Source organism: Dermacentor albipictus, chromosome 4, assembly GCF_038994185.2.
Source record: "Dermacentor albipictus isolate Rhodes 1998 colony chromosome 4, USDA_Dalb.pri_finalv2, whole genome shotgun sequence".
NCBI lineage: Eukaryota > Metazoa > Arthropoda > Arachnida > Ixodida > Ixodidae > Dermacentor > Dermacentor albipictus.
This window is the reverse complement of record NC_091824.1, coordinates 2,493,298-2,516,241: the sequence shown is the minus strand read 5'-3', so window position 1 is coordinate 2,516,241 and position 22,944 is coordinate 2,493,298. Positions and strand designations below refer to the sequence as shown.

General features: G+C 45.9%; 1 protein-coding gene across 15 annotated transcripts in view; it reads left to right on the top strand.

The window, feature by feature from the left end:
• lili (LMBR1-like protein) overlaps positions 1–22,944 on the top strand; it is a 362,867-nt gene that overhangs the window by 153,240 nt on the left and 186,683 nt on the right. For all 15 annotated transcript variants that reach the window (XR_011513797.1, XR_011513798.1, XM_070536776.1 and 12 more), the window contains 2 exons: positions 14,150–14,214; positions 17,651–17,735. Coding sequence is in view for 13 of the 15 variants with exons in the window: in XM_070536776.1 (XP_070392877.1) it covers positions 14,150–14,214; positions 17,651–17,735 (150 nt within the window). In the remaining 2 variants the exon portion in view is untranslated. The remainder of the gene's footprint in view (positions 1–14,149; positions 14,215–17,650; positions 17,736–22,944) is intronic.

The window sequence follows — 22,944 nt, the reverse complement described above, 5'->3', positions numbered from 1 at the left end:
CAAAAGCATTAGTAGAACTACAAAATTTCATGGAGTTATGTTCACTGGTTCTCAAGCTACAGCAATATGTCAGAATGGTGCACATGGTTTTCTCATTCCAGGCCTGGAGAATTTTCAACAGGTTCTGCAACTGTGAAATTCACTATGATGATTCCCAGATGGATACCTCAGGGCAAGACAGAGCCCTTTTTTAAAATTTCCTTGTAAAAAATTTCAGCAGACAACCAAATTTAGTGTTGGCGATTAAGATTTCATCAATCAAATTTTGATTAAATATCGCAAATCACAGACACAATATGTAAAAATAATGGGCTTGTCTTGCCCTCAGAAATTTATTAGATGCACAGTAAAAAAAAAAAATATTCTGGAAATCTGATGAGTGGTTACAGAGATATATTACAGAGATAGTTACAGGAACTAATCCTGGCTTGCCCGCAGTGCTTGCTCAGACAACCAATCGGAGGCTCTTGTGCCCTTGTCGAGCAAGATGGCGAAAGTGCGAGTTGTCGTGCTGCTTTTTCTGCTTCATTGTGTGTGCGCCTTGTAGGCCTTCTCCCGCAGTGTTGCTGTGATGGAGCAGCAGAATTCGCCTTTTGTCGTGAAGCTCGAAATCATGAATCTGGTCGAACGTGGTGAGAAGTCGGATGTCCCCCAGTGTGCAAGATTCCGGGGAGCAGTCTCAGCGCGATCTTGAAGAAAAAGGGGGAAACTAAAGCGGACTAACTCTCGACCCAGTGCCATGGTGCCCAACGCGTATGCACGGCCGTGTACGAGTAGTTCATTAAAAATTGCTTCATCCGTACCGACTTCCGCGTGCTTAGTGATGGCTGTAAATTCTGATGAGTGCAACAAAGCCGTTGCCTGTGTTGCCGAAGTTCTGAGTGAGCTGTCAGAATTTCCGGAAGCGGTTGACGAATCAACAGTGGACGAGTTTGTGAGTGCAAATGATGGTGTCGTGACCACGAGAACGCCCGAAAACGAAGACTACATTGTGGACATCGTACTGAGCACAAATGAAAGTGGGCATAATGAGGAAAGCAACGATGGTCCTTTGCCCACATCCTCCAAAATTATTGGTGCGTTCGCACTAGTTTGGTGCTTCTGCGCGAATGCGGAAGTTTGTGGCCTCAGTTGTTTCGACTCCTTAGACAATGTGGAGAAGTGTGTGCGTCGGAGGCTGCGAAATTGCCTAAGCAGAATAAAATGCAGGACTTTTTCGTATGAAACTGAGCTAGTTTCATCAATAAAGTGATTTTATAAATGGTATGTGCTTTTATGACATTCAATTATTTAGCAGGCTTACATCGAATTATGCTCTATATCGAGCTGGTAGGCTTTTTTTGCGAGTTCAATATAGCTGGGTTCGACTGTATATGAGAAAACAATTCTGTTACGTGAAAACTCAAACACAAATCCCCTTTCCAGCGTTTCTACGATCCATAGAGCAGTGTGCCTAGCTTGGTTCCACCATCCATACGGCACCACCATCCATACAGCGTTCGCCTCCACACATTCACATGGTGGAGGCGAAGGAGCAGAAAAAAAAAAAGAACCTTAAAGCTTGCCTTCGTGCATAGCATTCGCCGTCAGCGCTTCTTGGTAAACATCACGGTTACATAAGTAGCTGCTGCCAGGAAGCGTGAGAAGCAGTAAGGGATCTTTGAATGCTATTGCATTCCACTCTTAAAGGCGAATCTTAAAGGGACTCTGAAACGATTTTGATGATTTTGTACAAGCATACTAAGTCGTTAGAGTAGTTCCTTCTGATGAAGTAGGTTAGAGTAGGTTCGGAGTAGGTGCTTCTGATGAAGGCCCTACTCTAATTGACACATCTGAGTGCTCCGCATAAAGTGTGTAATTTATTATAAGGTTTTAAAAATGTACATTGCTGCCAATCGCAGCACATCGCTCGGCTGAATTGTGAGCCGCCCCTATCCATTTGATGTCATTTGCCCCAATGACGTTAGTAGGGCGAGCTGTGCGGTTGGCTGCCCAGGCTGCATCATCAATAATTTTTCTAACTTGATGGTGAACAAATCTTGTTCGCAATAGTTGGAATGTTAGTTAATTTGTTTCTAAGAAAAAAAAGTAACAGAAAGCACAAGAACAATTTCTCACTACACTTAAGACTTCCGGCACACAGCAAGCGTCGTCTCCTTGTGTTACGTGCTCCATTTTGATGAGAGCTCCGCAGTCAGTCGGTCTCATTCTTTTAGCGAGCACCATGATTCGCTTTGTTGCATTGTGGGCTGCAAATGTAGCGACTGGCAATATGTCAAGCTGCGACATCGTGTCCCTCTGCAATGCAGCAGATGAGTGGACTGGCTGCAGTGCATTGGACTGCCGCTATCTGATTAGCGCCAGGATTTGTGTGTTTGCAGCCGTCACTTTACACCAGAGGATTACTACCGCAGTAGCGTTTCGCGAGACCGGTATTCAGGCAAACGCAAGCGCAGGGGGCAGGGCCTGGCCGTTTGACTGTGCCGTTTCATGGGATGAGCAGAAGCATAGATGTGAATGGTCTGCACGGTGCAGCCACCTGGTGGCACAGAGCTCAACCACACAAAGTAGCAATAACGAAATGTATTCTTCTTTGCTGCTGGTGTAAAGTTTTCGTGGGAGTGTAATAATTAATATGTTTTTGCAAATGTATAAAATGTTTTATACTTGGGTAGTGCAATATTAGCGCTTTGTTTGGCTGGTTAAGCTCCGTGCCAACAGGTGGCTGGACAGTGAAGACTGATCAGGCCGCTCACAAACGTCTGCGCTAAAGTTCCTACATCAACTTTAGTTTGTGCCTCCAGCCATCCGTCGAAATGCCCAGCTTGCCTGTGGTTACTGGAATACAAGACACATTCAGCGCTGCGACAGAATGCTCGCAATGCACGCTGCTTCGATAGCTCTCGCTTGGGGTCGACTGCCAAGCAGCTGGCAAAGAGTTTGGAGAAGCTTCGCATGCTCGCTCCTAGAGAACCGGAAGTCGATGACATGACGTGCCGTCATGACGCAGAGCCAGTGAAGGCGGAGCTTAAGCCCTGATCACTCAGCGAACGAGTTGAGGAAAAAATGCACAGCTATGGAGGAGGGTAACTTGTAATTGTCCGTAGCTCTCCTAATATGAGACACTTCCCACAAATTGTGGCGCAAATGATTAACTTTAGCTGTGCCCTACGCGTCTACAATATTTGTCTGAGCCGTTTTAGGGGCCCTTTAAGCGTCCTCCAAAATGTTTTCCCCATGATAGGGAAACAGTTAAAGATGGTGACGAGAAACCGAAACGAAATCGAGCCTTTGGATTATTGCTCACTAAAAAGACAACCAACGGCACCACACCCCACACTGTGAAACATGATAGGTGAAGATGCTCATTGCACTAGGTTTGGTGGCAATAGCAGTGAATGCGGTTTTTGATGACCTAGAAGGAGAATTGCAGGCACAGGAATAAGAAAGTAAGTGCGCACCGGCATTTTGACATTATGTAGGAGGGCAAGTATTGTAGGGAAGCTGATGTGGCAGGCACCTACTGTTTTTAATCGCACTCGCCTTGCGCTTTTGCTTGTCTACATAGACTATAGCGGCTGGAAAATATATACAGTGGCAGTCTGCAGCAGGAAATGATGGTGCATTTGGGTTATCACCTAATAAAAGCATACAGTTCGCTTCCTAGAGCACCACGCACTGTGAAACAGATAAGTGAAGGGACTAATTGTGGTAGAGTTGGTAGCAATAGCTGTGAATTCAGCTTGCGATGGCTCCAGAGATGATTTGCTTGTACCGGAATAAGAAACTGAGTGTGCGCCAGCGTTTTGACTTGAGACAGGCAGGTAAGTATTGCGGTAAAGCTGCTGCGGTGGGTGGCTATATACTGTTCTCGATCGCATGTGCCTCGTGCATTTTCTTGTTTGCATGGTATCTAGTGACCGGAAAACGCATCACATGATCACAGTTTGCCAATGTACTGAACGTTGTGTTGAAAAATTGTTTTCCGGGATTGTATGAACCAGTAAAAGATAAGCGTAACTTTATTGGGTCATTTCTTTGGTTCTCGATCACAAATGTCGGCGCCTGGAAATCGTATGCAATGGGATCGTATCAACTAGGTTCTACTATGTTTGGCACATGCACTATACTTACGTCTATACTTATGTCTATATGTAGCAACATTGAGACAATGGTCAAAATACAGGTCACATGCAACATATGTCAGTGCCACAACGTGTTGACAAGCTTTTCTTGCCCACTTCAAATAAGGATACTCATTTTTTTCTGAATCCGTTATTTCGGATTCACGATTATTTGTACTTCAGGTGATCCCCACCGAATCCAAATTACTAGACGGTGACTGTATAGTGTGTGCTGCCTGTCAGAGCTTCATTTGAGGACGCCTAGCAGTGGATTTCAGAATTGCGGATGGAAAAAGGAGCATGGCCATCCCCCCTTTGAACCAAGGATTGCAGTCATACAGGGCTGCAATTTATTTTTTGTGTACTTCTGTGGTGTCCAGAAAGGAAATGCGCCTGCGGTTTGAGATCGCTCAGTACGCATACGAGTGAACAGCTTTTCAGGGTTCTCAATCACCATGGCCTCCATCTGCTGAGGTGAGACAGCAGCCCAAATGACATCTGACCACTTCCAACCCGCCGTGGTTGCTCAGTGGCTATGGTGTTAGGCTGCTGAGCACGAGGTCGCGGGATCGAATCCCGGCCACGGCGGCCGCATTTCGATGGGGGCGAAATGCGAAAACACCCGTGTACTTAGATTTAGGTGCACGTTAAAGAACCCCAGGTGGTCGAAATTTCCGGAGTCCTCCACTACGGCGTGCCTCATAATCAGAAAGTGGTTTCGGCACGTAAAACCCCATTATTTTTTTTTTTTTGACCACTTCCAGTGTTTATTTCTCTGAGATGATAATTGACCATAAACTCGTTTCACCTAAAAAAAAAAAAGAGTTGGCAACATTTTTTGGAAGGTTTCAACTGTGGTCGGCACGTAAGGCAACTAGGACAGCATACACATTCGGCTATTGTGTCCACTTGAAGCTGATATCCTGAAATAAATGTGCTAGATAGGGGTTGTAGAAGATGAAGTCAAGTGTCTAAACAGATAGAATGTGTCTGTGGCTATTCAAATGCATTTCCTCAAATAGAGTACACTGGCACATGCAAGAGGCACATGCACTCGTCGCATAACTGCAGTTAGAAAGCAGAGCTAGTATAGCTAATTCTAAGAAAATGCCTTTGCCATATGCACCTCAGCTTTTATGAAGAGTATTGATTGATTATATAGATTAAAAGCAAACAATTATTCTAATTCAAAGTGACCAACTTCTTTGCCATCATTAGCTTGGCCACTCCAAGAAGTGTTTGATTGGAGTACTTCAGTCAAAACCTTCCTGCTCTTGGCCCTAAAAACATTGCAATCAACACCCAATTTCAGAAAGACTGGGGATTGGGGACCCAACACTGCACAAACACCCTGTCCCGGGAGTCAATGGGAATCAAAGGGCAAAAAATGCAGAAAAGGGGCGCTGCTAGGAAAAGTTCCTGCAGCTATGCTGCTAGCTCTTGTAATAACCAATGGGCCCACTCGTGAGAGCACAGGCAATCTCTATCGACTTGGGCCTCTGATAAGTGCGGCTCGGCACAGTGTGATCACGCGAGTACTAGGCACCACCCTTCGGCTTAGCGTTCGGGAAAATGATTACAAAGACGGCGCCGAACAAAACACACGAAGAAGGGGAACACGAGACAGCACGTAGGCGCACTAACAACTGAGTGTTTTTTAAGTGCGCATTGTAAGGCTCATAAGTGCATCCCAGATTTCGATAGAACCAGTGTTCTGTACAGAGCTGGCCATCAACTCACAAGGGAGATATTGGAAGCGCTTGAGATAAAAGAGCGCGGACTTGAATTTATCAGTGAAGCCTCAGTTTCGCTTTCGACAAAGGAACTGGCATATCTTGAGAGTGACTCTTAAAAATGTTATTCTGTATCTTCGCTTCCTTGTGCGATGCAGATGACTGCCCTGTTTATTTCTTGTTGTTTTGATCCTTGACAGCAGCTATATATTACTATGTCAAGAAATAAAACACTCAGTTGTTAGTGCGCCTACGTGCTGTCTCGTGTTCCCCTTCTTCGTGTGTTGTTTTGTTCGGCACCGTCTTTGTAATCATGCTTAACCAACTAGCCCACCAACACATGCTCAGTTCGGAAAAAGGAGCATCACAAGGTACGCGCTCACCATAGGTGCAAAGGCACAGTAGATGAGCTCAAATCCGAGGCCCTAGCAAAGGGGCTGGTGGATGACATGTACGTACCAGGCGGGCACTGTCCCGGAGAGGTCTCTCTCGCACTTGTTCTGCCTATCGCGCCAGTCGCATTGCTGTAGCGCCACAGCCACCACAAGTGGCAGGGCGAAATGCCACTGCCGCAAACAAGTCTGTGGTAAACACCGCCCCTGAAAATCATTGTGAGTAGAAACAGACACGTACCGACAACAGAACTGGTGAATGCCTGCACTGAGGCATAAGGCTCACCTTAATCCCCACAAGTACACACTCTTGCTTATTTACAAGTTGTCATATCGAAAAAAAAAATAACTTCAGAAGAGTTCATGCTGTAATGACCTTTCGTGCTTACTAAGCAAACAAATGACCACAGAAAGAGAGCACACAAGGACAGGCACAGTCCTTATGTGCACAGTCCTGCTCTCTCTGTGTGGTGGTTTCTTTGTGCAGTTATAAAACTGTTTGTTAATATGCACCAACTCGCCCAACAAAAAGTTCTAACTGCGCCTGTGTGCTCTCTCTCCATGGTCGTTTGTTTGTGCAGTTTAAAACTGTTTGCTAATATGCACCAACTGGCCCAACAAGAAGTTCCTCTAAGCTACGTGTTTTTACTTGACATTTATACACAGCCTGGTCTCGCCTATGTAAAAATTGGAGGACGCTTAAGCTTTGCCTTCAAGAGTGGAACCCCCGCAGGGGCGTCTGCGTAAGCAGGCATTTGGTGTGTTGCGACACCACGTACCCGAGCACACGAGGGTTGGACCCTCCCGTGTGCAGCCGTGCGCGGCTTAGCCGTGTCCGGGGAAAAGGGGATCCTGGGGGTTGAGCCAATGCCGGGTGTTTGGACCTTTATGGCCCCTCGGCGGCGGCAACACACCCCTTTGGCCTCAGCTTCACGCAGACGGCACCCCCGGACTGACCCACCCGGGGGAAATCGGTAGTTGCCTTTTCCTGTCTCTCTCTCTCCCTCCAGCCTTCGTCTTTCTCTCACTTTCCACCTTTCCTGTCTTCTCCTAGCTTCCGTTTACTTCCAATTTTTCCAGGCAGCAAGGGTTAACCTTGTGTGAATAACCAACCTAGGTTATCTCATATTTGGTTATAGTGATAACGTACAGCTGGCGTTTGCAGGACCTGTTTTTACAGTCCCTGTAACGTCCCCTTGTAGGGCTCCACGGTGGGTGGTTGGCGTTATCGCCGAAAATTACATTTTTCTATGGCAAGTTCCTTTCCTCCAATTCCTGATGGCCCTCAAAAAAGAGGGCGCACCGAAGCTGTATTCCAGTTCTTTGGCCGTCAAAGACCGAACTTCCCACGGTACCATGTCATCCACTCTGAAAAATCCGATAAACAGGTACGAAATATCTCCCCTTTTCTAGTTTCCAAGTCCTTAACTGATGTCCTTGGTCCAGGCTACAAGGTATCAAGGCTGGCAAGTGGTGATCTCCTGTTAGAACTACATGACCAGAAACAATACGAAAAGTTGGCCAGTCTAGTGTCATTTGGGGATGTTCCATTGACAGTAACTCCTCACCGCACTCTGAACACCACCCGCGGCGTTGTGTCTGATGACGATTTGCTCCAGCTGACAGAAGCTGAGCTCTTGGAGGGCTTCAGTGAGCAGAACGTTGTCAATCTCAGAAGAATTAAGATCAGAAGGGGTGGTAAAGAAATTCAAACGAAGCACCTAATACTCACATTCGGTTCAAGTATTCTGCCCGAGTCTGTAGAGGCCGGGTACATCAAGCTTCGTGTCAGACCATATGTACCGAATCCCCTAAGGTGTTTCAAATGCCAGAGTTTCGGCCACAGCTCGCAGAGCTGCCGAGGCCGCCAAACGTGCGAAATGTAGTGCCCTTGAACACGCCACTGAAGCATGTAATAACTCTCTCCACTGTGTAAACTGTGACGGGGATCACGCCGCGTACTCGCGGTCGTGCCCCTCATGAAAAAAGGAAAAAGAAATTGTAACTATAAAAGTAAAAGACAATATTTCGTTCAAAGAGGCACGAAGGCGGGTATCATACCTGCCCAAGAAAACCTTTGCCGATGTGGCGCGTCAGGGGGCAGCGTCACAACGGCCTCCGGCGGCTGTCCGACCCTCAAGCAGTGAGTCGGCAGTTACGCCATCTGCCCCCACGGCGGTTGCAGCTAGCGCTGCTCCGTCAACCGAGGAGAAGGGATCATCGACCCTGAAGGTGGGCGCAGCCGAGGCTGTCTCAACCTCCTAGGTCCCTTCCAGCGCTGGCAACGGCCGGTGCAGCCAAATCCCCCAGGGAACCCCATCGACCTCCGGGCTGGTGGGCGCAGGGGTCTTGCCCTCCAAGGCGGGACTTTCCCTGGTAACTTCTCGCTCGCAAGAGCAGGTGTCCGGCGCCTCACAAGAGGCAATGGACACTACACCTATCCTCCAGGGGCGCCAAGCGCCTAAGGAGCGGCAAGGTTCACTCGAACGCTCCAGAAAGGGCAAGACCCCGATTACAGGGCCTCGAAAGAGCTCTGTAATCTAATCTCTGAAATCTCTGTAAATAATAGTTCTGTTTCCGTACACACAGCACCTATTTACTCCAAATATGGATACACAGATAATACAATGGAACGTCAGAGGTCTTCTTAGAAACCTTGATGATGCGCAGGAACTCATCCACAAATACAATCCAAAAGTGCTGTGTCTACAGGAAACACACCTAAAATCCAAACATACAAACTTTCTCCGACAGTACATAACTTATCGCAAAGATCGCGATGATGCTGTCGCATCATCGGGCGGTGTCGCCATTGTTATCCATAAGAGCATTGCGTTGTCAACGTTTACAGCTACAAACGCCTCTCGAAGCAGTGGCGGTTCGAGCTGTTCTCCTAAACAAACTCATCACCATTAGCTCTCTTTACATACCCCCACATTACAAATTAACGAAACATGAATTTCAATCCTATATAGATCAATTGCCAGAACCTTATGTTGTTCTTGGCGATTTCAATGCGCATAGCACCTTGTGGGGAGACTCTCGCATCGATGCGCGAGGTCGTCTCGTTGAACAGTTCCTTTTTTCTTCTGGAGCGTGCCTTCTAAATAAGAAAGAACCCACATATTACTCTCTTGCAAACAGATCCTTTTCGTCAATAGATCTTAGTATAGTTTCCGCGTCTATACTGCCTGAACTCAAATGGGAAGTTACGAGCAATCCTTACGGGAGCGATCACTTCCCCGTACTGCTAAGAACATCTAAAGAAAATGAATTTCCCCCACAAGTTCCTAGGTGGAAGATAGATACAGCCGACTGGGAGAAATTTCGAAATCTATCTAGAATCTCATGGGCTGATATGTCTTCTCTAGAAATCGATGCCGCTGTGGAGTATTTTACAGCGTTCATAATGGATGCCGCATCTAAATGCATATCTGAAGGAAGTGGTTTGGCATGCAGACGGCGTGTCCCGTGGTGGAACGACGAATGTAGGATTGCTCGTAAGAAACAGAACAAAGCGTGGGGGTTGCTACGCGCTTCCCCCACTGCAGAGAATCTTATCAACTTTAAGAAATTAAAATCTCAAGGCAGGAGAACCCGCAGGCAGGCCAGAAGAGAAAGTTGGCAGAACTTTTTATCAAGTATTAACACGTTTACAGATGAGGCGAAAGTCTGGAACTGCGTAAATAGAATTAAAGGGCGGCAAACATATTCACTCCCTCTAGTAAATACACAGGGCGATACACTGAAAGATCAGGCCAACTCACTGGGGGACCACTTTGAGAGTGTATCAAGCTCAAATCATTATTCACAACCCTTCCTAAAATATAAACAAATACAAGAATGCAAGCCACTCATCAATAAATGCCGACAGAATGAACCGTACAATTGCCCTTTTAGTGCTGCCGAGTTGAAAGCTGCCTTGAGCGCATGCAAGACCTCTGCACCGGGATCCGATAGAATCATGTATGAAATGCTCAAAAACTTACACAATGACACGCAAGTAACACTACTTACACTCTTCAACACTATCTGGGACGCAGGGTACCTTCCAATGGCATGGAAAGAAGCCATTGTGGTCCCTGTTTTGAAACAAGGAAAAGACCCTTCTTCAGTGGCAAGTTACCGCCCGATAGCCCTTACAAGCTACATGTGTAAGGTATTTGAAAAAATGATAAATCGGCGACTCATCCATGCAATCGGCGACTCATCACAAAATGCTTGATCCCTTTCAGTGTGGCTTCCGAGAAGGGCGCTGCACAACCGACCATCTTGTACGTATCGAAGGACATATTCGTGACGCGTTTGTACACAAACAGTTCTTCTTATTGATATTCCTCGATATGGAGAAGGCGTACGATACGACCTGGCGCTACGGAATCTTGAGAGATTTGTCAGAAATGGGCATTCATGGTAATATGCTAAACGTAATAAAAAGCTACTTGTCCAATCGTACTTTCCGGGTGAAAGTAGGCAATGTGCTGTCCCGTCCTTTTGCACAAGAAACCGGTGTACCCCAGGGTGGCGTGCTCAGTTGCACACTCTTTATTGTTAAGATGACAACACTTCGTGCTTCCTTACCACCGGCCATTTTGTATTCCGTCTATGTGGATGACATTCAAATAGGTTTCAAATCCTGTAACCTCGCAGTGTGCGAGAGACAGGTACAGCATGGTTTGAACAAGGTGTCAGGGTGGGCAGAGAAAAATGGATTCAAAATCAATCCTCATAAGAGTTCTTGCGTTTTGTTTACAAGGAAGAGAGGCCTGGTTCCAGATCCCTGCTTAGAAGTGTGTGGACAACAGATACCTGTAAACAAAGAACGCAAATTTCTAGGTGTCATACTTGACTACAGACTCACTTTCGTCCCCCACATTAAACATCTTAAAGAAAAATGTCTGAAAACAATGAACATAATGAAACTTCTATCCCAGACTACGTGGGGTAGTGACAGGAAGTGTTTAATGAATCTATATAAAAGCCTCATTCTATCGCAACTAGACTATAGTGCCGTCATTTATCACTCTGCTGCCCCGAGCGCACTAAAGATGCTAGACCCTGTTCACCATCTGGGTATCCGTTTAGCCACTGGAGCTTTCAGAACGAGTCCCGTACAAAGTTTATATGCAGAATCGAATGAGTGGTCACTTCATATCCAAAGAACATACATCAGCCAAACATATTTTTTGAAAGTCCACTCTAATCCCGAACGTCTCTGTTTTAACGCCATTAATGATATGACATATGCTACACTATTTCGTAATCGTCCTTCCATAAGACAACCTTTCTCGCTGCGTGTGAGGGAGCTTAGTCATGAAATGCATGTTCCACTCCTCGAACTTCGCCTAATGCATCCAGCCAAGCTGCTACCTCCTTGGGAGTGGCAGTTGATACAATGCAATACATCTTTCATGGAAGTTACAAAAAACGCTCCAGAGATTGAAATCCAGATGCATTTCCGGGAACTCCAGCACAAACACTCCTGCACGGAGTTCTACACAGACGCATCGAAGTCACACGACGGGGTGTCCTATGCAGCCATCGGGCCATCCTTCTCGGAAACCGATGTACTGCATGCGGAGACTAGTATCTTTACGGCTGAGGCCTACGCACTACTGTCGGCTGTGAAGCATATCAGGAAATCAAAACTCCAGAAAGCAGTCATATATACGGATTCCCTTAGTGTTGTGAAGGCCTTGATGGCATTCTCTAACCACAAAAATCCGGTAATTAACGAACTTTATTCTGCTCTGTGTAAAGCATATATAGGTAATCAGCATGTCATCATATGCTGGGTGCCAGGTCATAGGGGCATCGAAGGTAACGTTCTTGCGGACCAGATGGCCACGTCAGTTGCATCGCATTCTGCTAATCCCACCGCTGCAGTTCCTGTCACAGACCTGAAGCCCTTCTTACGGAGGAAACTACGGAACCAGTGGCAACGGCTATGGGACGCGGAAACAAATAATAAGCTCCACGTGATAAAGCCACAGTTAGGATTCTGGCCTTCCGTAACAAAATCACGCCAGACAGATGTCCTATTCTGTCGTCTAAGAATAGGACACACATTTGGCACACATAACTTTTTACTCACCGGAAACGAGCCTCCAACCTGTGGTAGATGCGGGGAGAGGCTCACCGTCCTCCACGTCCTTCTGGAGTGTTGGAAAGCCGAATCTGAAAGAAAGAAACATTTTCCCTTAGCATACCGCCAGCACATCCCCCTTCATCCAGTAATGTTACTAGGCCCAGAACCGCTGTTTGACTCCAGCGCAGTCCTGGGCTTCCTGAAAGATGTTGTATTACATGTTCTTAGCCCCACACACTCGTAGCGTCTCCTCTGTTTAGAGGATACCGCTGTGATATCTGTTTCATATAGCACATGCCTCTAGGCCCTTGTGTTTCAAGGGCTCTGGCGAGGCAGTGGTGCTCCAGGTAATTTCACCATCTAATATATTTTCTGTATTGCATTACTCTTTCACGGTGGATTTTATTACACATAGAACACGTCATTTGTCATCGACATAATCTTATTACATATAGATTTTACGCACTCTAGAGCGACTATTTTTAAGGCCCCTATACAGCCACTTTACATTAACCCCATAGAACTCATAATTACATTGCGAACTTATCAACACTGCCTTGGCGCTCTTTGGCCACACTTGGCCCTTGCGCCAATAAACACTACATATCATCAAGAGTGGAACGTGACAGCGTTTCCGTCGACCTGCCAAGGGGTGTAAGACAATGGGCTACGGCGCAGCGATCACTTACGAGGCACCCCGCATCGGATGCGGTGAGCGTCGAGCAACGCAGCGTTAGGTGCGGCAATGAAACGTGCGCCTGAGCAAGCGGAACAAACCAAAACTCGGTGTCTTGGAGGGGGAAACGATGCACGCCAACCAAACGTCATAATCAGCATGGGCAGAGAGATAGACAGATAGTGATTTAAAGAAAGGAAGGACGCTTGATTCTGCAACCCGTGAGGTAGCAAGGCGAAGCGTCGTCAGGGGAGAGGGAGTCCAGGCTGCGACACTCCTCGCACCGGTCCCCGCACAGCCCCAATGCGCGCGTGCCGTGCCACCTGTCGGGGCAGCGCCGTACATTGAGAGGAGGGGGCCTTCTGTGTTTGCCACAAGATGGCTCTGCGTGTGTGGAAAGCGCAGAAGAAATGTAGCGGAAACGCACTTCGCTACTCGTGTAACTGCGACTTCTGTAAGTTACATGTTCATAATTACCGATATACACCACAGTATAACTTTCTACGGCTCGTTTCTAAGGCAACACCTCATTCACTAGAGGTGCTTCTGTACCGCTTTGAAGCATCGAACTCGTGGCTGAGTGGTAGCGTCTCCGTCTCACACTACGGAGACCCTGGTTCGATTCCCACCCAGCCCATCTTGCAAGTTGTTTTTTATTCATGAGGTGCCTGCCGGGATTTATCGCTCACGGTCAACTCCGCCGACATCGACACCTATGCCGACACCGCCTTTTCCACGACATGAGCTCCTTAGCGCTGTCGCGTTTTAATAAGAACATGTCAAGGGCATTGAATAAACGGCACTCTGCCTACAATATTGATTCTGGTGCTTCAGTTACATGACATAATTTTTCCATATTTCCTAGCTTCGCCTTCTTTCTGAGCCTTATTTTAGGGGCTGTAATATAGCACACAGTATAAAGGACATTAAGTAATTTCCAAGTGTTAAGCTACATTAAGTAACATTTGGAGAGATTGGAGAAAATTGCGAAAAATTGGGAGCATTGGAACAACATTTGCACAACATTGTGTAGAGTCGGGTGACCTCATGCTGTCACAGGTCTCTCTCTTTTTTTGCTTCATTCACGTTTAGCCCACTTTTTGTCTTGTTTTTGCAATTTCTTTGCCACGATGCAGTTTGCACGCCAGTGGGATTTGCTCGTCTCTTTACGGTGCTTGGAGAGCTGGTGATCAAGCCCAAGGTACGGTGGACACATGCGCTGAGCAATTTCTTCGTAACCGTTTTCATAAAAAAGCGCTAAGGATGAAGACGAATGCGAAGGAACACATAAGACAGGACTGGCTCTACTTCCAACTAACATTCATTACAAATGGTCATATATTTATGCTCTGTGCATCAGGTACATCATGAACTTGTCATGACACACACAAAGATTGAAATGAATCAGATCATACACATGATTGGATGGTCATCAGTTCAAGTGTCTAGATACGTATCTTGAAAGAAACGTCACTTCTTTTTCTTGCAAAACCAAAGATGGACAGCTGATGCACTTGTCGCCTGCTTTCCTTGTAAAATACGCCTTAACTATTTCTTGTTCTGTTTTTGTGTTTTCTTTCCTCAAGAAGGTTGTGTCACCAAACATGGATGTTGCATGTGGACTTTTCTTGCGGTGCTCAGCCAAGTGACTGCCGTATCCTTTTCTAACATAATTGCTGTGCTGTCTAGCCCTGTCATTGAAGCACTGGCCGGTTTGTCCAATATAAATGCATCCACAATCTAAGGGTATTTGATACACATCTGAAGTGCATTTGGTGTAATTGGTGCAGTGATTAGTATGACATTGCATGCGTTTCTGGTGCTTCTTGTTTTGAAGGTTACACACTGCTGACAATTTACAAGGCGCTGAAAAAGCTAGATTGACATTGTGTCGGTTTGCCACCTTTTTCAAATTATGTGAAACATTGTGGAGGTATGGGATTACGTGTACAGGTCTTTTGTCGCAATCTTTAGTTGGATGCCTCCTTCCTCGTTTTTGTTTGAAGCAATGTTTAACAGTCATGAAATGACACTTAGAACGACAGATAGCTGAGCTAGTTTGTAAGGAATCATAATGCGAAGAAGGGGTAAGGTGTGCAGACACGGACACAAGAGAAGAGAAGTGGTGTCCGTGTCTGCACGCCTTACCCCTTCTTTGCATTATGATGAAATGACAGTCACTGGAAAACCAGCAAGTTTCAATCTGTCTACTTGGCTAGACAGGCTATGCTCAGTTTGCTGAACACATAACTTTTGCAAAGCACTCTGAAGGCGTGTGGTGGCTATGCCCCTCTTTATCAATTTCGGATGGGCGCTATCGAAAGGCAAAACACTTTTCTTTGATCTTGGGTTGTATCTCCAGCATACGTGGCCATCCGAGGAAAATAAAATTTTAAGATCCGGAAACTGAATACAGTTGCCATTAGGCAGTTCAAAAGTTAACTTGAGCCCCTGGGGAAACTTTGGAAAAATTTTTAAACAATCTGCTACAGCATCGTCAAGACACATAACTGATGAATTGTTAAGGGTATTAGATAGTTTGACGTACCTAAATACACAAATGATTGAGTTCGCAGTTCTGCATTAGCACAGTTGTCAAAGGATGCAAAAGAAATATCACATAATATTGGGGCTATTGACGAACCAATACAGATTCCTGTGCGTTGATTGTAATAACAGCCATTGTGACAAAATGGCAGTCGAATCGAAGCAAAATTCTAAGAAGGTAAAGAAATCGTCGCAGTTCATGCATACTAAGTTCTGGAATTTCAGTTCACCCATTTCATCAGTTTCACGAACAGCACATAGAATGCCTTCACGCGTCACAGAATAATAGGTCTTCAACGTCTAGTGAGAAAGCTGTGGCCACAGATCCAGGACCATCTTGCAGCTCTAAGATAACATCATCAGAGCACCTCACCATGAAGGGATCTTCGATTAGTAGTCACTTTAGGCGCCCTTGCAGGAACCATCCTACTTGGAGCTACCACGACGCCTTCTCTAAGACGATCATGCAAATCAGACGAATATGCAAAGGATATTCAAGCTTATGGGCCTTGCACGTAAAGAAGGTTTCCAGGTAATTATTTTCAGCAGATTTCGCCCACTTTTTTTACAGAGTCCAGCTGCATGTCTTTCAACAGTTTTAGTGCTGTTTTTTGTTTCTCCAGTCAGTCACCTTGAAGTTCTTGTTTATAGCTTCATTAGCCTTCTCTTTCATCAGGCTTTTTGACAACGCCACAAATCATCCTTTATCTGCTTCGGGATTGAGCAATTTTTTATCCTTAAGGCAAGTGACTATCCTCTCTAGCGGAGGTCTGGACACCATTCCACAATTGGCTATTTTTCAGGACGCAGTCCACAGCTTCAGTGATGATTCAATCACGGTCACTTTCTTTTGCTCTAACGCCTATGTTTCTTGTTATAGCCAAGAGCTGCTGCCTGCTGAGGTGCGGCTTGAAACTGTATTTCGGGCCTTTCTCCAGGGTCTTGCTTACGGTGCCAGGTAGACTAGCGTCTCCCAAGATGGTGACCTTGTTTGCTTTGGAACTTCTTGCTGCCTGTTTAGGTAATGTGAGCCTTGTACGTTGCTAGATGAATTCTGTAGTCTTTCCTGCTAACTTGTATTATCTCAGCTTTCTCAAGTCATTATTCGGGTCGTTACCCTTACGAATTAACACTTTCAGCCAGTCATTGTAGATTCAGATTTGGCCTCACTTCTACGATATTAAGAGCTTCCACATTCTTCTGACGTGTCCCTAGGATGGCTCGACAAGCCCGAAAATGGCCTGAACTTCTGCATGCATGAGTTTTTTCTTGGTGTAGTATGACAACATTCTTGACTGACAGGTACATATGGCAATAAGGTTAATGCAGGCAATGACAGAGTCGATTGTAGCTGGTGATGAGAGGATGGAGCCCATTGTAGAAGAAATTTGTTGCAACAATACCTTGATTTGGGCAAGTTGGTATGTAACCTTCAAAACAAGAAGCACCAGAAACGCCTACAATGTCACTAATCACCGTACCAATTACACCGAATGCACTTCAGATGTTGTGTATCAAATACCCTTAGATTGTGTACGGTTTATATTGGACGAACTAGCCAGTGCTTCAATGACAGGGCTAGACATTACACCAATGATGTTAAAAAAGGATACGGCAGTCACTTGGCTAAGCACTTCAAAAAGTGCGCATGTACACCCATGTTTGGTGACACAACCTTCTTGAGGAAAGAAAACACAATAACAAAATGAGAAAAAGTTGAAGCATATTTTATAATGAAAGCAGGTGACAAGTGCGTGAGCACTTGTCGTCTGCATCTTTGGTTTTGCCAGAAAAAGAAGTGACGTTTCTTTCGAGATATCTAGGCCCTTGAACTGATTGACCATACAATCATGTGTTTGATCTAATTCATTTCAATCTTTGTGTGTATGATGATGAGTGCATGATGTACCTGATGCGCAGAGCATAAATACATGGCCATTTGTAATAAACGTTAGTTGGAAGTAGCATCAGTCCTGTTGGTAAGTGTTCCTTCATATTCGTCATCTTTAGTGCTTTTTTATGAAAATTGTCATGATGAACTAACTCGCCCAAATCAAAGTATTCTTCGTAACTGTCTTCTGTTTTGGCAGTTTCTGCGGGACATTCAGGACGAATACCATTGCGCTGTGATGGAAGAGGAAAACATGCATCGCAGGGCCTACATCACAAGCCACGGTAGGTGCTTCACAATTTGCATCCAACAGAGGGTCCTTCCTGCCGGGTTTACATGTAAATGGAAAAACCATAGCCCGCAGTAGAGTGGTTTTTGTGTTCCCCCTCCTGTAAGCTGTGTTCCGGAGATCATCACTGAAATCGTCACTCTGCGCCTGTTCTTGTGTGCTTTCTCTCTGTGGTCGTTTGCTTGCGCATTTATAATAAAACTGTTTGCTAATACAGTCGAACCTGGTTATATCGAACTCGCGAAAAAACGCCTATCAGTTCGATATGAAGCATAATTTGATATGACGTAGTAGTTCTGCGGAAACCCGCAAGGTGGAGAGAAGTAATGAATAAAGGTAAAATCAGACATCCACCCGTAATAATGCCTGTCTGATTTTCCCTTTATTCATATTTTGATATCATCATCATCAGCCTGGTTACGCCCACTGCAGGGCAAAGGCCTCTCCCATATTTCTCCAACAACCCCGGTCATGTACTAATTGTGGCCATGTCGTCTCTGCAAACTTCTTAATCTATTCCGCCCACCTAACTTTCTGCCGCCCCCTGCTACGCTTCCCTTCCCTTGGAATCCAGTCCGTAACCCCTTATGACCATCGGTTATCTTCCCTCCGCATTACATGTCCTGCCCATGCCCATTTCTTTTTCTTGATTTCAACTAAGATGTCATTAAGTCGCCTTTGTTCCCTCACCCAATCTGCTCTTTTCTTATCCCTTAACGTTACACCCATGTTCTTTCTATAGCTCGTTGCATCGTCCTCAATTTAAGTAGAACCCTTTTCGTAAGTCTCGAGGTGTCTGCCCCGTAGGTGAGTACTGGTAACACACAGCTATTATACACTTTTCTCTTGAGGGATAATGGCAACCTGCTGTTCATGATCTGAGAATGCCTGCCAAACGCGCCCCAGCCCATTCTTATTCTTCTGATTATTTCTGCGTCGTGATTCGAATCCGCCGTCACTACCTGCCCTAAGTAGATGTATTCCCTTAGCACTTCCAGTGCCTCGCTACCTATTGTAAATTGCTGTTCTCTTCCAAGGCTGTTAAACATTACTATAGTTTTCTGCAGATTAATTTTCGACCCACTCTTCTGCTTTGCCTCTCCAGGCATTGCAGTTGGTCCCCTGAGTTACTAAGCAAGGCAATATCATCAGCGAATCGCAAGTTACTAAGGTATTCTCCATTAACTTTTATCCCCAATTCTTCCCAATCCAGGTCTCTGAATACCTCCTGTAAACACGCTGTGAATAGCATTGGAGAGATCGTATCTCCCTGCCTGACGCTTTTCTTTATTGGGATTTGGTCGGTTTCCTTATGGAGGACTACGGTGGCTGTGGAGCCGCTATAGGTATCTTTAAGTATTTTTACATACGGCTCGTCTACACCCTGATTCCGTAATGCCTCCATCACTACTGAGGTTTGGACAGAATGAAACGCTTTCTCATAATCAATGAAAGCTAAATATAAGGGTTGGTTATATTCTGCATAACTTGATATAAGCCTGCTAAATAAGTGGATGTCATAAAAGCACATACCATTTATAAAATCACTTTATTGATGAAACTAGCTTAGTTTCGCATAAATTAGTCCTGCATTTTCTTCTGCTTCAGCAATTTCGCTGCCTGCGACGCACCCACTTCCCCACATTGTCAAGAGGAGTCTGAGCAGCTCGGTCGGTCGGTCGGTCGGTCGGTCGGTCGGTCGGTCTTTATTTGCAGGAAGATTACATCATCCTGCGGGTGGTAGAGAGACTGAAGGCATGGTTGCCTGACGAGGTAAGAAGCCAACAAAGAACAGCGGTAGCTCAATTGGTAGAGCATCGCATGCGAAATGCAAAGGGTGTAGGTTCGGTTCCCACCTCAGGCAAGTTGTTTTTTCATCCACTTTATTTTCCATGAACTTATCGTTTCTTTAATTCATTAATTCCCCGCAGGGGCGTCTGCGTCAGCAGGCGTTTGATGTGTTGCGACACCACGGACCCGAGCACACGAGGGTTGGACCCTCCCGCGTGTAGTCGTGCGCGGCTTAGCCGTGTCCGGGAAAAGGGGGATCCTGGAGGTTGAGCTGATGCCGGGTGATCGGACCTTTAATGCCCCCCGGCGGAAGCAACACACCTCTTTGGCCTCTGCTTCACGTAGACGGCACCCCCGGACTGACCCACCCGGGGGAAATCGGCAGTCGCCTTTTCCTGTCCCCCTCTTCAATCTTTTTCTTTCCTATCTTCTTTCTTTTACTGTCCTATCATCTCTTCTCTTCCGTCACTTCCTAATTTTTCTAGGCGGCTAGGATTAACCTTGTGTATGTGCCCTCCCTTGGGTATGTTATATTAGGTTATAGCAGCAATGCACGGCTGGCGTCTGCAGCCTTACACGTTAAGTGCTACAGCGTCCCCCTGTTGGGCTCCATGGTGGGTGGCCGCCATTGCCGCCTAAAATGTCCGAAATATTATGGGAACACCTGCTTTTCCACGTCTGCTTGATCATCACCCTCAAAAGAGGGGACGCACCAATGAAATTTTAAGCCTCTTCAAACCAAAAGAAATTTTCCCCCGATTCCAAGTCGTTCACAGCGAAAAAACAGAAAAACCAGCTAGAACCGTATATCCTTTCCTTGTTGCTAAAGGCTTGACTGATGCACTTGGCCCAGGCTATAAGGTCACCAAAATGTCGAGCGGGGATCTCCTCCTTGAAATCCATGATAAAGAACAGCACAGCAAAATAAATAAACTTGTGGCATTTGGAGATATACCTGTTACCGTTTCACCCCATCAGTGTATGAACACAGCACGCGGTGTAGTATCTGATGCAGATCTCATTGACTTGTCCGAAACGGAGCTGTTAGAAGGCTGGAAGGAGCAAAATGTAATTAACGTACAAAGAATCGTTATCCGAAGAGAAAATAAAGAAATTCCTACAAAGCACCTGATCCTCACCTTTGCCACTTGCGATCTGCCAGAAACAATAGAAACTGGATACACGAAGATAGCTGTCAGACCATACATCCCTAATCCAAGAAGATGCTTCCAATGTCAAAGATTTGGCCACGGATCGCAGAGCTGCCGTGGTAAACTTACATGTGCGAAATGTGGAGCCCAAGGCCATGCCTCAGATAAATGTGAAGCAACACCTCACTGTGTAAACTGTGAAGGTGAACATCCAGCATACTCCCGATCTTGTCCCAACTGGAAAAAAGAAAAAGAAATAATCACCTTAAAAGTACACGAAAATATCTCCTTCAAGGAAGCACGAAAAAGGTGCTCCCCATTCCACACCAAAACATACGCCGATGCGACGCGTCAGGGGGCAGCGCCGCACCGGCCTGCGCCACCTGCCCGGCCCGCGCACAGCGAGTCGTTGGCTGTGGCATCCCCCACCCCCGAGGTGGAAGCAGTTAAACCTGCGCCACCTACCAAGACACAGAGGCCGGCTACCCCGGGTACGTCGGGCCTCAAGACCACGCCTCGCCAGGCGAGGTCTGACAAACAAGCGAGAAGCCCGCATGCGCGGGCGTCCAGTGCTTCCCAGGAGGCAATGGACACAACACCGGCACGTTTGGTGCCGAAACACCGGCATGGCTCTCTCTCTCGAGCTCGCCAAAACAAACAAAAAACCCATAACAGGGCCAGACGACGGTCCTGTTACCTAAAGTACACCACTACACACCTGAACACGGAACATTTCTCATCCTCATAAAATGGATGTACAAATTATTAATTGGAATGCCCGTGGCATTCTAAACAACTTAGATGATATCAAAGAAATAATACAAGAATTTAATCCTAGGCTGTTCTGCGTTCAGGAAACACACTTGAAAACATCAAATACAAATTTCTTAACACAACACACATTATTCCGGAAAGATCGCGATGATGGCCATGCCGCGTCTGGTGGCGTGGCTATTATACCCCAGAAGTCAGTTGCTTGCCAACACCTCCACCTTCAAACTAATTTTGAGGCAGTAGCGGTTAGGGCGATTCTTTTCGACAGGTTGGTTACGGTCTGTTCCCTCTACATACCACCCGAACATCGCTTGCAACTAAGGGATCTTGAAACACTAGTCAATCAGCTTCCGGAACCATTCATTTTAACAGGTGATGTGAACGGACATAATACACTATGGGGCGACTCGCGCTGTGATGCAAGAGGGCGTACTATAGAAGACTTTCTTTTATGTACCGGTGCAGTTCTTCTCAATAAAAAAGAACCCACATTTTATAGCACCACACATAGGTCATATTCATCAATAGACCTAACCATAACCTCTCCATATATAATGACGTTCCTTGGTTGGAAGGTCCTAAAAAACCCTTACGGAAGTGACCACTTCCCTATTCTGTTAACTTTAACAAAACGAGCTGATCCCGCTCCACAGATTCCCAGATGGAAAATCGACTCGTCGGATTGGAAAATGTTTCAAGAAATCACATATTTACCGTACGATGATTTGAGTTCTTTAAACATAGACGATGCTGTGGCATATTTAACAGGTTTTGGACGAAAATGCGCAGCAGATGAACCTTACAACTGTCCCTTTAGTCTCGCTGAATTGAAGGCTGCTCTCATTTCCTGCAGCAACTCAGCACCAGGTAGTGACCGCATAATGTATGCAATGATCAAGAATATGCATCCAGAAACATTGAACACACTTCTGTCCCTCTACAACACCATGTGGGTATCTGGGCATATTCCATCCTCATGGAAAGAAGCGATTGTCATCCCAATTCATAAGCAAGGCAAAGACCTTGCATTAGCCAGTAGTTATAGGCCAATAGCACTAACAAGCTGCATGTGTAAGTTATATGAAAAAATGGTAAATCGGCGTGTAATCTATTTCCTAGAAAGCAACCGTCTACTTGATCCCCTTCAGTGTGGTTTCAGGGAGGGTAGGTCAACAATAGACCATGTAGTTCGCATTGAGGCAAATATTAGGGAGGCTTATATACACAAACAATTTTTTCTCTCTGTATTTCTGGACTTGGAGAAAGCCTATGACACAACATGGCGATTTGGAATCCTCCGAGACCTCTCTGCGATGGGCATACGCGCAACATGCTAAATATGATAGAAAACCACTTGACTAACCACACGTTCCGTGTTAGAGTGGGCAATGCCCTGTCCAGGCTATTCACTCAAGAGACTGGTGTGCCACAAGGAGGCGTGCTTAGCTGCATCCTCTTCATTGTGAAAATGAATTCCCTCCACAAAGT